Below are 15,406 nucleotides of genomic sequence, written 5' to 3'. Positions count from 1 at the left end.
CGGCGACGGTTCCCAGAACAGAGCTTCCGGCGACGGTTCCCAGTCCAGAGCTTCCGGCGACGGTTCCCAGGCCAGAGCTTCCGGCGACGGTTCCCAGTCCAGAGCTTCCGGCGACGTTTCACAGTCCGGAACCTCCAACTATGGTCCACAGTCCGGAACCTCCAACTATGGTCCACAGTCCGGAACCTCCAACTATGGTCCACAGTCCGGAACCTCCAACTATGGTCCACAGTCCGGCACCTCCTGAGACGGTCCACAGTCCGGCACCTCCTGGGACGGTCCACAGTCCGGCACCTCCTGGGACGGTCCACAGTCCGGCACCTCCTGAGACGGTCCACAGTCCGGAACCTCCTGAGACGGTCCACAGTCCGGAACCTCCTGAGACGGTCCACAGTCCGGAACCTCCTGAGACGGTCCACAGTCCGGCACCTCCTGAGACGGTCCACAGTCCGGCACCTCCTGAGACGGTCCACAGTCCGGCACCTCCTGAGATGGTCCACAGTCCGGAACCTCCTGAGACGGTCAACGGTCCGGAGTTTCCAAACACGGCGTCCAGTCCAGCTCCATGGCAGGAACCGTCATCTGCGCCGATGCCCAGTCCAGACACGCCGTCCAGTCCCGCTCCATGGCAGGAGCCTTCCTCTGCACCGAGATCCAGTCCAGGCACAGTGTTCAGCCTGGGTCCATGGCTGGATCCGCGGGATGAGCGGGTTCTTCGTCCCGTACCAAAGCCACCACCGATGCTGACGGATCCACAAGCTGAGTGGGTACTTCGCCCCACACCGGAGTCGCCACCGACACTAATCACCCCCCCCCATCCTCCCCATTTTGTTTCAGGTTTTGCGGCCGGAGTCCGCACCTTTGGGGGGGTACTGTCACGCCCTGACCATAGAGAGCCATTGTTTCTCTATGGTGTAGTAGGTCAGGGCGTGACTGGGGTGTTCTAGTTTATTATTTCTATGTGGTGTTCTAGTTTTCATATTTCTATGTTGGTGTGCTTGATGTGGTTCCCAATTGAAGGCAGCTCGTACCGTTGTCTCTAATTGGGGATCTTATTTAGGTTCCATTTTTCTACCTGTGTTTTGTGGGATATTGAATTTTGTATTTTGAGTTAGTGCTGTAGTCACGGTTCGTTGTTTGTTTCTTGTTTTTGTTTGATAGTTTCACTTTAATAAATTATGTGGAACTTTAATCACGTGACACCTATTACTCAAATAGCTGGATATAGCTATTATCAATCTACCATAGTGTTGACAAAGACTACAGGAACTATATCATCCAAGTGTATTGATCATATCTTTACTAACGCTACAAACCTTTGTTCTGGAAAATAGTTTGGATGGAGCAGAGCAAAGCAGCCTATTCATTCTAATGTGAGTCACATCAGTAACATTTCACCTGTGATATACTCCCACAGTGTAATTATACCATACAGCTAACGGAAATGTGTTTTCCACCTCTAATGTCAGATCACTTCTCTTTTAATAATCCCAGCATATTAAACAACACCACAGACACCAACAGAGCTTATTAGCCCTTAATAGAACATGCAGCAGTCATGGATATCTGGTTGGCTATTATATCTCACACACTGTAATATATCGCTCACACTGACTTTAGTGTCTACATAATTCCATATCAGAAGGATCAGAGGTTACAGTCCCTTGTCACAGGGTAATTAACATGCTGGGTGCATTCATTTGATTCTACTCTGTCTGGATGTAGACATGGAAGTCTGTTTAAATCTGATTAGTAGCACTAATTGACACATGGGCACACTCATAATAGTATGATTGGTGATGATTGGTGATGAAATCTGGTGGGATCTTTCTGTCTGAACTCTGATTGTTTCCAGGGCCAAGAAAAACCATTTCAAGGGTCTTAGACAGAAGGAGAGTAAAAGTTCCATTCTAAGGATTTTTCCCCTATAGTCTACTGTTCATGAATGATTTCACACGCATTTTTCACTTTCCCTTATGGAAAAAACACGATTTCACATTTCAAATTGAACATGTGAAAACGTGTTTTTGGAACACTTCACATGTAAAAACAAAAATAAGTAATTATGAGACATATAGTGCTTTTAACATACAGTATTTTCATTTTACATATGACTTAATTGTGTATGTTTTTTATACAGTAATTATTGTTCAACATGTCCTCACATGGGGATTTGAACTCACAACCACAGCATTCCGATCTTTCTGCTATGCCACCACATATGTGTCAATGACTGATTTCACCTGTATTCCTGCACTTTGGACTTCAAAGTAAATATCAGCTTTGGTAAAAATACACTCAAGAAACCTATTATATTTCAGGAACAACATTGAAAGAGAATAATACTGTACGCCATACCAACATTATACAACTATACAGAAAACCATTAAATTGCTGAAATAAGAAAATTAAATCAATGGTGAGAATAGTCAGATTAACTGATAACTAAAATAGCAGTCAGATAAGATGGCTGACGTTTTATGTGTCCCCAACCAATTGTATTTTTTTGTTTGTTTCTTTGCGTTGTTTGTAACTTATGTTTTTACTTATTTTGTACATAATGTTGCCGCTACCGTCTCTTATGACCAAAAATAACTTCTGAACATCAGAACTGTGATTACTCACCAAAGAATGGCAGAATCCTTTTTTTCCTTCAACGAGTCTGACAAGCCCGACGTGAATGATATTCTGCTCTCCCGGGAACAGGCCCAGATCCCCGTGATTTGCGTGAAAAGAAGGCGGAGAAAAAGGGGCCAAAGGGCGAGCTGCTTTCTGAGAATTCGTAGGCGATCGAATAAACACCCACTTTCTTCCGTTCTGCTAGCAAACGTCCGGTCTTTGGAAAATAAAATAGATGACCGACGCGGAAGATTAAACTACCAACGGGACATTCAAAACTGTAATATCTTATGATTCACGGAGTCGTGGCTGAACGTCGTCGTGAGTATCTCATGATAAGCTGTAGACCACACTATCTACCTAGTGTCACGTTCCTGACCTGTTTTCCCTTGTTTTGTATTTATTTAGTATGGTCAGGGCGTGAACGTGGGTGGGTTGTGATTTTCTATGTTGTTTCTATGTTTGATTTTCTATGTTGGGATTTTGTGTTCGGCCTGGTATGATTCTCAATCAGAGGCAGCTGTCAATCGTTGTCCCACGCACCAGCTCTCCTGTGGCAGCCCCTCGCACCGGTCCTCCGGTGCCGGCGCCACGAACCAGGCCTCCAGTTCCAGCACCCCGCACTCGCCTTGAGGTGCGTGTCCCCAGCCCAGTACCACCAGTGCCATCACCACGCACCAGGCTTCCTGTGCGTCTCCAGAGCCCTGTACGCCCTGTTTCTCCTCCCCGCACTCGCCCTGAGGTGCGTGTCCTCAGCCCGGTACCACCAGTTCCGGCACCACGCACCAGGCCTACTGTGCGCCTCCAAGGTCCAGTATGCCCTGTTCCTGCTCCCCGCACTAGCCCTGAGGTGCGTGTTCCCAGCCCGGTACCACCAGTTCCGGCACCACGCACCAGGCCTACTGTGCGCCTCCAGGGTCCAGTATGCCCTGTTGACCATGACTATGGTGGAGTGGGGTCCACGTCCCGCACCCGAGCCGCCGCCGTAAGAAGGCCCACCCGGACCCTCCCCTTCTGTGTCAGATTTTGCGGCCGGAGTCCGCACCTTTTGGGGGGGGGGGGTACTGTCACGCCCTGGCCTTAGTTGTCTTTGTTTTCTTTATTATTTTGGTTGGGTCAGGGTGTGACATGGGGGATGTATGTGTTTTGTCTTGTCTAGGGGTTTTGTATGTTTATGGGGGTGTTTACTAGTCTAGGTGTTTGTATGTCTATGGTTGCCTAGATTGGTTCTCAATTAGAGGCAGCCGTTTATCGTTGTCTCTGATTGGGAACCATATTTAGGCAGCCATATTCCGTTGGGTATTTTGTGGGTTATTGTCTATGTGTAAGTTGCCTGTGTCTGCACTTTTCGTATATAGCTTCACGTTCGTTTTTTTTTTTTTTTTTGTATAGTTTGTCAAGTGTTCTTCGTTTCGGTAAATAAATAGAAGAATGTATTACTATCACGCTGCGCCTTGGTCCTCCTCTCTTCCTCCATACAACGGACGTGACACTAACAAATATCATACATTCCAAAAATGCTAACCTCCCCTGTTATTGGTGAGAGGTTAGCATGTCTTGGGAGTATGACATTTGTGCATCTGTAACTTTCTCACGCATCATCATTCATGATTCATTCAGGACTATCTGTAATCATGGTAGCATCCACATTAATGTAGAAGTGTTTAGCAACATATTCTGTTCTTATTTACATAAAAGTTACTGCAAAATGACACAATACATTATTTACCATTCATTTATATTGGGAACAAAATCATCTGAAACACAACCAAAACAAACAGCAAATGCATCCAACACATTTGTAGAGTCCCGAGCTTGATGTAATCATTGCGTGCCAGGAATATGGGACCAAATACTACGCTTTTGAATACTTTAATAGACATACAGTGCATTCAGAAAGTATACAGACCCTTTGACTTAAAAAAAAAAAATTGTTACGTTACAGCTTTATTCTAAAATTGATTAAAAAAATGTCTAATCAATTGACACACAACACCCCATAATAACAAAGCAAAAAAAGTTTTTTAGAAAATATTGGTAATTGATTAAAAATAAAAAAAACATAAATACCTTACTTGCATAAATATTCAGACCCTTTGCTATGAGACTTGAAATTGAGCTCAGGTGCATCCGGTTTCCATTGATCATCCTTCCCATGTTTCTACAACTTGATTGGAGTCCACCAGTGGTAAATTCAATTGATTGGACATGATTTGGAAAGGCACACACCTGTCTATATAAGGTCCCACAGTTGACAGTGCATGTCAGAGCAAAAACCAAGCCATGGGGTTGAAGGAACATTTCTGCAGCATTGAAGGTACCAAGAACACAGCGGCCTCCATCATTCTTAATAAATGGAAGAACCACCAAGACACTTCCTAGAGTTGGCCACTAGGCCAAACTGAGCAATCTGGGGAGAAGTGGTCAGGGAAGTGAATTGTCAGGATCGAGGGAAAGATGAACAGAGCAAAGTACAGAGAGGTCCTTGATGAAGAGAAAACATGTTGCAGAGCACTCAGGATCTCAGACTGGGGCGAAGGTTCACCTTCCAACAGGACAACGGGCCTAAGCATACCACCAAGACAATGCAGGAGTGGCTTCGGGACAAGTCTCTGAATGTCCTTTAGTGGCCCAGCCAGTGCCTGGATTTGAACCCGATCTAATATCTCTGGAAAGACCTGTGCCGTAACTGAGCTGTGTACCGGCTCTTCAAATGTTCTACTGCTTGAGATCCTGTACCACCTTATAAAATATTAGCTTGAACATTTTATGGAACTCCTGCACCGGAATGTAAACAGTACCTGCACCCAAAATGAGTACAGGCACCTATTTCAGTCCAAGTCAGTCACTGACCGCAACTAGACAAAAACCTCCAGGTTCTAAAAACGTCTAAACATTTTCTTGGGGACGTCCCTGGAACAAACCAGGAACAAGACAAAACCTGCAGGTGACAATGACTGTTTAAATTAAATCTATGTAAATTATGCCTTTGAAGTCAAATATTCTCAATGACATTTGACACCTGGGTTATCACATGTGCAAAAATGTTGTCACATGCGTAGGGTCGTGGTATCACATGTTACAATGTTGCATCTCCATTTTGTCACATTTATTTCACATGAGATCATGTTTCCAAAAGTGCTCACCCACACCCCGATCCCCAAATAAAGGATAGGCCCCCTACAAAGGTCAGTGTGGCCCAAGAGGCCAGGTTGAGAGGGCATTCAATCTAAGGGTGGAAATTGAAACTGTCAGGGAGGTGGTAATGTTGGTTTGTATGCATGATAGATTGCCCAGCCACTCTCCTTATATTGATGGGGGAAAGCGAGGGCATGCCTTATCACTGTTTCTACAATGTTTTCTTTTTCTAAAGTAATTTTTCTCATTCTCAAGGTTTTATTTCTGTCTGGATGCCTCCACTCTCTATTTATATAATTGGTGACGCATGCTGGTGGCATCACTTTTTAGCTAGAGGAGAGAGAGCCATTGATTGAACTATCCCAATAAAAAGGCCACACCAATTGTGTGTTTTGAAAATAATAAACATATGGTTTGTATATTATGAAAAATATTCTGTAGTAAAACTTGCATGCTTTTGCTAGTAGAGTTTTTTTCCATTTCCAAAAGAGAAAATCCATATTGCCTGTCCTTTACGATCCAGTATTTACAGGTTTCTCTGCATAATGAAATGTACTTTTGACCCAGCCGCTTGCCATAGTTTGGTCACAAACAAGGAAGTGCATTATATTGAAAATTTAGAGCAACAAAATAGTGAATGTAAATCATTTAAACAATGTATTGTTACTTTTTTTTGACGTAAAACAATGTGGATGCATACAGTGCAGTCCATTAGAAACTGATACAATTAAATTGTCTAATATACGTTAAGGACCTTGCGCGAGAACTCCAGTTTCTGTCAATGCAGGCATGCTAGCTAGCTAACGTGCTAGTTTAGCTGAACAGTGATGGCAGCAAATACCGAAAAGACATTCAAGTTTGTGGTCGTCGGTGGTGGCATTGCAGGTGTAACGTGTGCTGAGCAGGTGAGACCACTGTGCACTTTGTCAAACTGCCTGCAACGTTACTGCCTGTAACATTATCAACTTGACATGTTACGCTGTTGTGTGATTGTCTTTGACAGCTGGCCTCCCAGTTCCCATCAGCTGATGTTGCTCTCCTGACAGCAGCCCCTCTGATTAAGGCAGTCTGCAACTTCAAACAGGTGATCATACACAGAAAGACTAGCTATCATGATTGTTAACTTGTGTCAAAGATAAAAGTTATAGTCTATATTTTATTATAGACTACTAATCTGTTCAAAAAAGCATTCGTTTATGAGTTAATACTCTAGCTATGTCTAAAATAGATCTGTCCATAGTTCATCCAGTAATTCATAATGCACTAACGGTAACCCATACACTCCCCTCCCTGGCCAGATATCTAAGACGCTGGAGGAGTTTGACGTGGAGGAGAGGCCCTCCAGTGTTCTAGAGGAAAAGTATCCCAACCTGAGAGTCATCCAGTCTGCAGTGAAGGCCCTTCATGCACAACAACATGTACGTTTAATAGTAAACACACACAGGCTGAAATGCATTCGATTAAGCTAATATATGGTATTTTTATGTTAATGTATACAGTTAAATTATAGCTATCTATATTAATATAACCTTTCAAATGTATTAATGTACACTACATGACCAAAAGTATGCAGACACCTGGTCGTCGAACATCTCCTTCCAAAATCATGGGCATTAATTGGTTGGTCCTCCCTTTGCTGCTATAACAGGCTCCACTCTTCTGGGAAGGCTGTCCACTAGATGTTGGAACATTGTTGCGGGGACTTGCTTCCATTCAGTCCATTCGGTATTAGTGAGGTCGGGTGATTAGGCTTGGCTCAGTCGGCATCCAATTCATCCAAATCAAATTTTATTTGTCACATACACGTGTTTAGCAGATGTTATTGCGGGTGTAGCGAAATGCTTGTGTTTCTAGCTCCAACAGTGCAGTAATATCTAACAAGTAATATCTAACAATTTCACAACACTACACAAAATACACACATCTAAAGGAATGGAATTAAGAATATATAAATACTTTGACGAGCAATGTCAGAGCGGCATAGACTAAGATAAAGTAGTATAGAATACAGTATATACATAGGAGATGAGTAATGCAAAAATAACATTATTAAAGTGACTAGTGTTCTATTATTAAAGTGGCCAGTGGTTTCAAGTTTATGTATATAGGGCAGCAGCCTCTAATGTGCTAGTGATGGCTATTTAACAGTCTGATGGCCTTGAGATAGAAGCCGTTTTTCAGTCTCTCGGTCCCAGCTTTGATGCACATGTACTGACCTCGTCTTCTGGATGATAGCGGTGTAAATAGGCAGTGGCTCTGGTGGTTGTTGTCCTTGATGATCTTTTTGGCCTTCCTGTGACATCGGGTGCTGTAGGTGTCGTCTAAAATGTCATTGTATGCTGTAGCGTTAAGATGTACTTTCACTGGAACTAAGGGGCCTTGCCCCAACCATAAAAAACAGCCCAAGACCATTATTCCTCCACTAAACTGTACAGTTGGCATAATGCATTCGGGCAGGTAGCGTTTTCCTGGCATCTGCCAAACCCAGGTTTGTCCGTCGGACTGCCAGATGGTGAAGCGTGATTCATCACTCAAGAGAGCGCGTTTCCACTGCTCCAGAGTCCAATGGCGGCAAACTTTACACCACTCCAACTGACGCTTGGCACTGCACATGGTGATCTTAGGCTTGTGTGCGGCTGCTCGGCCATGCAAACCCATTTCATGAAGCTCCCGACGAACAGTTGTTGTGCTGACGTTGCTTCTAAAGTCAGTTTGGAAATGAGTGTTGCAACCGAGGACTTTTACGTGCTTCAGCACTCGGCGTTTGCGTTCTGTGAGCTTGTGTGGCCTACCTTGAGACGTTTCCACTTCACAATTCCAGCACTTACAGTTGACCGGAGCAGCTCTAGCAGGGCAGAAATTTGACGAACTGACTTGTTGGAAAGGTGGTATCCTATGACGTTGTCACATAGAAAGTCACTGAGCTTTTCAGTAAAGCCATTCTACTGCCAATGTTTGTCTATGGAGATGGCATGGCTGTGTGCTCGATTTTATACAGCTGTCAGCAACGGGTGTGGCTGAAATAGCCAAATCCATTCATTTGAAGGGGTGTCCCCATACTTTTGTATATATAGTGTACCATTAGGTCCCAAGCATAAATCCCTGTCCAACACTACCACCTTCTGGATGTATTTTCATCAATTACTATGTCATCTATTGTCATACAGAGCATGCATACAATACAGTATGTGCTATTAAAATGCAAGCATAACGTGATCTTCCTTCCTGCTTCTCTCAGACTTTGCAGACCGTGGATGGTCTGGAGATCCACTATGAGAAGCTGTGTATCTGTAGCGGGGGCAGACCCAAACTCCTTACCCAGGATAACCCCTATGTGCTGGGGATACGAGACACAGACAGTGCCCAGGTACTTGACAATGGCTTCCCAGTTAAGATATGCTTGTTTTACCACCCATTCGCTTCAGTAAATCTAGTACTCATGATGTCTTTTGTGCTTGCAGGAGTTTCAGAAGCGGTTATCCAAAGCCAAGCGAATTGTAGTCGTTGGAAATGGAGGGATTGCCTTGGAACTAGTGTGAGTATATCAACATTATTTTTGTCTGAATTGGTCTTGTTCTAAAATCTTCAAATGTGTATATATATTATAGTTAAATGTACTGTATATTGGGTTCAGGTATGAGGTGGAAGGTTGTGAGGTGATCTGGGCAGTGAAAGACAAGGCCATAGGAAACACCTTCTTTGACGCGGGAGCAGCCCAGTTCCTGATCCCCTCCCTGGACACAGACAAACCAGAGCGAGCTGTTACCTGTAAGAGGGCTCGCTACACCATAGAGGGGCCTGCAGCTACGCAGGGCCTTGCTGTAGGTGGAGGTGGCGACAGACAAGGCCAGAGAAGAGGGTTGGAAGAGCCAGGCAGTGCCCTGGGACCAGACTGGCATGAAGGCATCAGTCTGAGAGGAGCAGAGGAGGTAAGTGTGCCTCTGTGTGTTCACAATTATATAATACAACTTTAATGTTTTAGTAAGTTTTAGTAAAACAATTTTATTAGTTTATAGATGGTTTATAAATCTGTTATAAACAAATATAACACATTGGTGGAAACGTATCCATTCAGAGATGGGAATTTGTCTGGAACGAGGAAAGAAAGGTCAGCCTGGAGTAGTAATTCATAGTAACCTAAGTTGTTTTAACTCTTGCTGTGGCCAGGTGTCTCACAGGGTGTCAGTGGAGTACCAGTCTGAGGTGAAACAGATCTACACTCACCAGGACTTCCTGCTGTCACCACTTGCCTCACAGACACCAGACACTGGTGAGAGGAACCTATGACTCTATGACAATGGAACATATACCGGTGTGAAAGAGATGGAAATATGATGTGCTGAAAATGTGTTCGTTTCCATTAATCAAATAGTAAATTATACTGAACAAAAATATAAACGCAACATGCAACAATTTCAAAGATTTTACTGAGTTACAGTTACAAAAGGTCACATTTTGTATATCTGAGTTATAGATGTACAAAAGTCAGATATGCATCTGTTGGTCACAGATACCTTAACAAAGGTAGGGTTAAGGTGCCAAAGGTGGCTGTGCAAAGGTGGCTGTGCGAAGTTGTTGGATATTTCCGGGAACTGGAACACACTGTTGTACACATCGATCCAGAGCATCCCAAACATGCTCAGTGGGTGACATGCCTGGTGAGTATGCAGGCCATAGAAAAACTGGGACATTTTCAGCTTCCAGGAATTGTGTACATATCCTTGCAGCATGGGGCTGTGTATTATCATGCTGAAACATGAGGTGATGGCGGTGGATGAATGGCTTGATCCCGTCCCAGTATCTCTGTGCATTCAAATTGCCATAGATAAAATCCAATTGTGTTTGTTGTCCATAGCTTGGGGCACTCTGTTCACAACGTGGACATCAGCAAATTGTTCGCCGACACAACGCTATACAAGTGGTCTGCGGTTGTGAGGCCGGTTGGATGTACTGACAAATTCTCTAAAACGACGTTGGAGGCGGCTTATGTTAGAGAAATTAACATTAAATTCTCTGGCAACAGCTATGGTGGACATTTTTGCAGTCAACATGCCAATTGCACACTCCCTCAAAACTTGAGATATCTGTGGCATTGTGTTGTGTGACAAAACTGCACATTTTAGTGGTGTTTTGTCCCCAGCACATTATGCACCTGTGTAGTGATCATGCTGTTTAATCAGCTTCTTGATATGCCACACCTGTCAGGATTATCTTGGCAAATTAGAAATTCTCACTAACAGGGATGTAAATGAATTTCTGCACTACATTTGAGAGAAATAAGCTTGTTGTTAATATGGAAAATTTCTGGGATCTTTTATTTCAGCATGGGACCAAAACTTTACATTTTGCATTTATATTTCTGTTCAGTATAGTTGATTTATCTTTTCATCCACTGTACTGTTTTCCCCTACTATAGGCTCTTGGCCAGTGTACGCTCAGCTGACCAATGGGAAGACTTTTGGCTGTGACTTCATCGTCAGTGCCACAGGAGTTGTGCCAAACACCGAACCTTTTCTCCATGGAAACAGCGTAAGGAAAATAAGTCAAACAGATGTTTCATATCATCCATTATTTCATGACAACTCAGGCCACTTAAACTCAGAAGCAATATTTACCAATATTTGTCCATACATATTGTTCAGTTTGCGTTAGCTGAGGACTCTGGGCTGAAAGTGGATGACCACATGATGACATCAGAACCAGACATTTACGCTGCTGGAGACGTATGTACAGCAGGCTGGGAGCCAAGCCACCTCTGGCAGCAGGTACACAGACCACACTGCATCACTTCTAATCATGTTATGCTGCGTCTGACTATTCCTTTGGGTATGAGGCCTTTTGGATTTTGTGGCGAACTATCCTGTCATCAATTCATTTGCGATACATGACATGATATCCTGTATACATCTCTCCTCTGTAGATGCGTCTGTGGACGCAGGCCCGTCAGATGGGCTGGTACGCAGGGCGATGTATGGCTGCTGATGTCCTGTCTGAAACCATAGAGCTTGACTTCTGCTTTGAACTCTTCTCTCACATTACAAAGTTCTTCAACTACAAGGTGTGTGAAGGCAAAGTTGCTATGCTTTTCTACGTGAGTTGTCGACATGTGTTGAATCTGCTTATATGGTGTGTTCCCTGCAACAAGGTGAATTTCCCGTCACGTTGTAATAACAAATCATCACCTGACTTGAAATGCTAAATAAGGTGTGTCCACTTGCTGTGCTTCCCCCCCCCCCCCCCCCCCCCCCCCTCCAGGTGGTTCTGCTGGGGAAGTTTAACGGCCAGGGTCTGGGTCTGAACCAGGAGTTGTTGGTGCGCTGCACTAAGGGCCATGAGTACGTCAAGGTAGTGCTGAGCGGAGGGAGGATGTTGGGAGCAGTCCTTATTGGAGAGACTGACCTGGAAGAGACCTTTGAGAACCTCATCCTCAACCAGATGGACCTAACACCCTACGGAGAAGAGCTACTCAACCCCAACATAGACATAGAGGACTACTTTGACTGAGCGTGTGTGTCTAGCTAACACCCTATAGAGGGTTACTACTCAACCCCGACAGAGGACTACTTTGACTGAGCGTGTGTGTCTAGCTAACACCCTATAGAGGGTTACTACTCAACCCCGACAGAGGACTACTTTGACTGAGCGTGTGTGTCTAGCTAACACCCTATAGAGGGTTACTACTCAACCCCGACAGAGGACTACTTTGACTGAGGGGTCAAGAACTTCCTCGTAAATCAATACTAAACTGGATGTCTGCTTTAGCCCTGTTTATATCTGGTGCTAACACGTCCTGATCTTGCCCACATTTTTAGACCGGTGTAGACGATTTAAAAAAAACAACTGATTGTGATCAGATCTTCCTGACCACCTCCGGAGGTAGTAAGGGACACATTGTATCTGGATAGTGTAAACAGATCTGGATTATCAAACCATTTACATTGTCCCTCTAAAATCATTGACAGGTGGCACGATTGACCTAATGTGTGAGTATTTGTTTTAACATAAAACATGGTTGTTTTGAAACTATTTGAAACTAAACAGGTCATCTGGTAACAATGCAGACACAGTGGATAGATGGTCTTGTTCCCACTGCAGCCCTTAAATAAAACTGATTTGAGCATTTTCAAATCCATTTTGGAACACTGACTGTCCAAACAGTGACCTAATCGGATGTGTGTGTGGGTTCAAACAGCAGTCATTTGCTAATATGGCTACGCTAGCTGTCATAGTAACAACAGATGTGTGCGCAGTGGTGTAGGCTGATTGGTGCTGGTGGTTCCTATCCCTCAGAAGTTATGTACTGTATGTAGCAAGCTAAAGTGATAACAATGCCTGCCATGGACATTTCCCAGTTGCTTTGAATGTTCAAAATCATAGTGTAAGGACAGCCATTTAGCTTTCTATCACAGTCACTCGTTTGTAAACAATTAACAAGCTAGTTAGCTACCACATGTTCTTGTCAAACTGTCAGAGTAGCGAGGAAGCAACACGATATGCCAAATGACTAAAAACCACTTGAGGGCAAATAAATCAGATTTGACCGTTCAAACAAGTCGCATATGGCCAGGAATTAGATTTATCTTATTTAAAATCACCTTTGAAGGTGGTTTGAAATATCAGATTCCATGTGCTTTTTGGCTGTTCAGACTGCAAGAAAAACAGATTAAAATCTGATATGCATATATTTTTTGTCACTTTAAATTGCCAATGTGACATTAAAATACCATGTGTAGTTGCTGCAAATGTGTAGACTAGTGATGCAGTGGTCAGCTGTTTGTTCACAGCACTTGCTAATAACCCATCCGCAACCACCAGACTATGTGATAGTGAAAATATGAGGCCCACAGCTGACTAACCTGCAAAAAATGCGCCTTAGTTCCCTTTTTGCCTCAGTGGATCGATGTTAACTTTTTCTGCCCAAGTTACCAAAGCATGTGTAACTTGGCACGTGTACAGTTAGGCCCACGCACTAAATCCAGATAAAAATAATGAAAGATAAATCTCAATGTAGCTATAGATATGAATTGCACAATAATTATCAATTTCTGGATTTTTTTAATGCATTGTTTTCTCTTTATTCACGCAACCCACTCCCCCATCCTCCACACTATTTCGTGACCCTAAACCCGGATATAACAGCAGATTGCAGGTTATGAGTCAACCCGCGTGTGTGTGTGATCCTTGTGTAGACGCTAATAGTGATCGGATCATCTTGATTTGATCACGAAAACCACATGTTAATGCAAGGTGTAACCAAGGCTATATATATACCTTTGTTGAGAAAGGGCATTGGCAAGTTTAGAACCTGACGTTCTGGTCCCTATCCCAGTGCCTAGTCTATTGCGCAAGCAATTGGGAGGGCACAACTCATATTTTTTTTTTTTTACATATATAAAGCTGTTCAGTCAGGTAGAATTGTGATTAGTAAGGTTGGAAAACAAAAGCTGCATTGGCATTCCAACTGGCAACATTGTGTGTCGCAAACCGAGTTTAACGCCCTCGAACCTACTTCCCTAAAGAAGGCTTTTCTTTATTTGACTCTCACCTGTACACTCTGTACACCCTTTGACCTGTCCATCGAGCTTTCATCCAACCAATAAATTCGTCCCCGAGTACCTCTGGAAAATCTGATGACAATCAGTTCTTTTAATCGTCTAAACATGTGGACAAGATCAGGACACGTGTTAGCACCAGGTATAAACGGGGCTCTTGACTGAATCCTGCAGGGTGAAGAACAGATTTGCGTATCAATATCAAACCTTGAGTTAACATTGTTTTCAAGAAAAGGGTTATGAGTAATTTGCAATACACTGTAAAAAAACAAACTGGTGAATAGAACCAACATAGTTAATAAAAATCAATGCAAGTCATTTTACCAAACAAGTTAAGAATAAATCCAACTCTGTTGCATAAAATCTAAGTATATTTTGAGGATAACCAAAGAGAGAATTTATTTAAATGTGAATGGCTGTTTTTAGAGAAATGTGGGTAATTCAACATTTGTAGACCGTTACTTTTACAAAGTTGTATACATGTTTGAAGAAAAGTATATTTCTACATTAGTATTAAGCAGCTTGTTGAGCAATGAGGTGTAATGGATCATGATGAATGGGTATCAAAACCGTCAGACAAATTTACGTTCAAGGGTGAGACCACCCATGTCCACCATCAGCACCCTAAATTAGAGGCAAATGCAGCACATTGTAATGCTTGCAGTTCTACCTCCAGTTACTGCAGATGGATTGAGCACTTAACAATACCTGCCAAAGCTGGTAAATGGCAAATTAATGTTTAACATTGTTTAATGTATTTGTTAAGACACCATCACTGAAAATAACTAATCAGAAATGAAGTAAATCTCATTCATATTATGGCTATTATTATTTCCCTGGACTTTAATTGTGTACATTTGAATAACTTGTTTTCTACTCAATATTGTTTAAATTGTTGCCTTAATTTAAGCAGATTCAACAATTTTTTTTTACAGCGTATGTAGCTTCAATATTATCGTTTTCATTTAATAATTTTTCTGATCAGTGCTCTTACTGTGTTTTTGGGGGGGTTAGTGGAACTCAAAATGAATTATTTGAAAATATACCAGAAGAGGGTGCAAAAACCATCAAACTTTACAACCAAAAGATTAAAATTG

General features: G+C 42.9%; 1 protein-coding gene across 1 annotated transcript; it reads left to right on the top strand.

The window, feature by feature from the left end:
• The first annotated feature begins 6,317 nt into the window (after positions 1-6,317).
• pyroxd1 (pyridine nucleotide-disulphide oxidoreductase domain 1) lies at positions 6,318-15,142 on the top strand. Its single transcript, XM_055904986.1, has 11 exons — positions 6,318-6,662; positions 6,761-6,841; positions 7,056-7,175; positions 8,996-9,124; positions 9,219-9,292; positions 9,392-9,686; positions 9,925-10,027; positions 11,174-11,286; positions 11,400-11,522; positions 11,678-11,815; positions 12,013-15,142. Exons 1-11 carry the CDS (start codon positions 6,585-6,587, stop codon positions 12,259-12,261), a joined length of 1,503 nt encoding a protein of 500 aa, XP_055760961.1. The 5' UTR covers positions 6,318-6,584; the 3' UTR covers positions 12,262-15,142.
• Positions 15,143-15,406: the final 264 nt, after the last annotated feature.

The sequence above is a fragment of the Salvelinus fontinalis genome, chromosome 39, assembly GCF_029448725.1.
Source record: "Salvelinus fontinalis isolate EN_2023a chromosome 39, ASM2944872v1, whole genome shotgun sequence".
In the NCBI taxonomy this organism is placed as follows: domain Eukaryota; kingdom Metazoa; phylum Chordata; class Actinopteri; order Salmoniformes; family Salmonidae; genus Salvelinus; species Salvelinus fontinalis.
The sequence above is the reverse complement of the archived record's forward strand: the minus strand, read 5'-3'. Positions and strand labels throughout refer to the sequence as shown.

Excerpts from the sequence above, each read along its gene's own strand:
- pyroxd1 (XM_055904986.1), top strand. The coding sequence starts at position 6,585 with ATGGCAGCAAATACCGAAAAGACATTCAAGTTTGTGGTCGTCGGTGGT. Across the intron at positions 9,687-9,924 it reads GTCTGAGAGGAGCAGAGGAG|GTGTCTCACAGGGTGTCAGT; the intron begins GTAAGTGTGCCT and ends TGCTGTGGCCAG. Across the intron at positions 11,523-11,677 it reads CAAGCCACCTCTGGCAGCAG|ATGCGTCTGTGGACGCAGGC; the intron begins GTACACAGACCA and ends TCTCCTCTGTAG.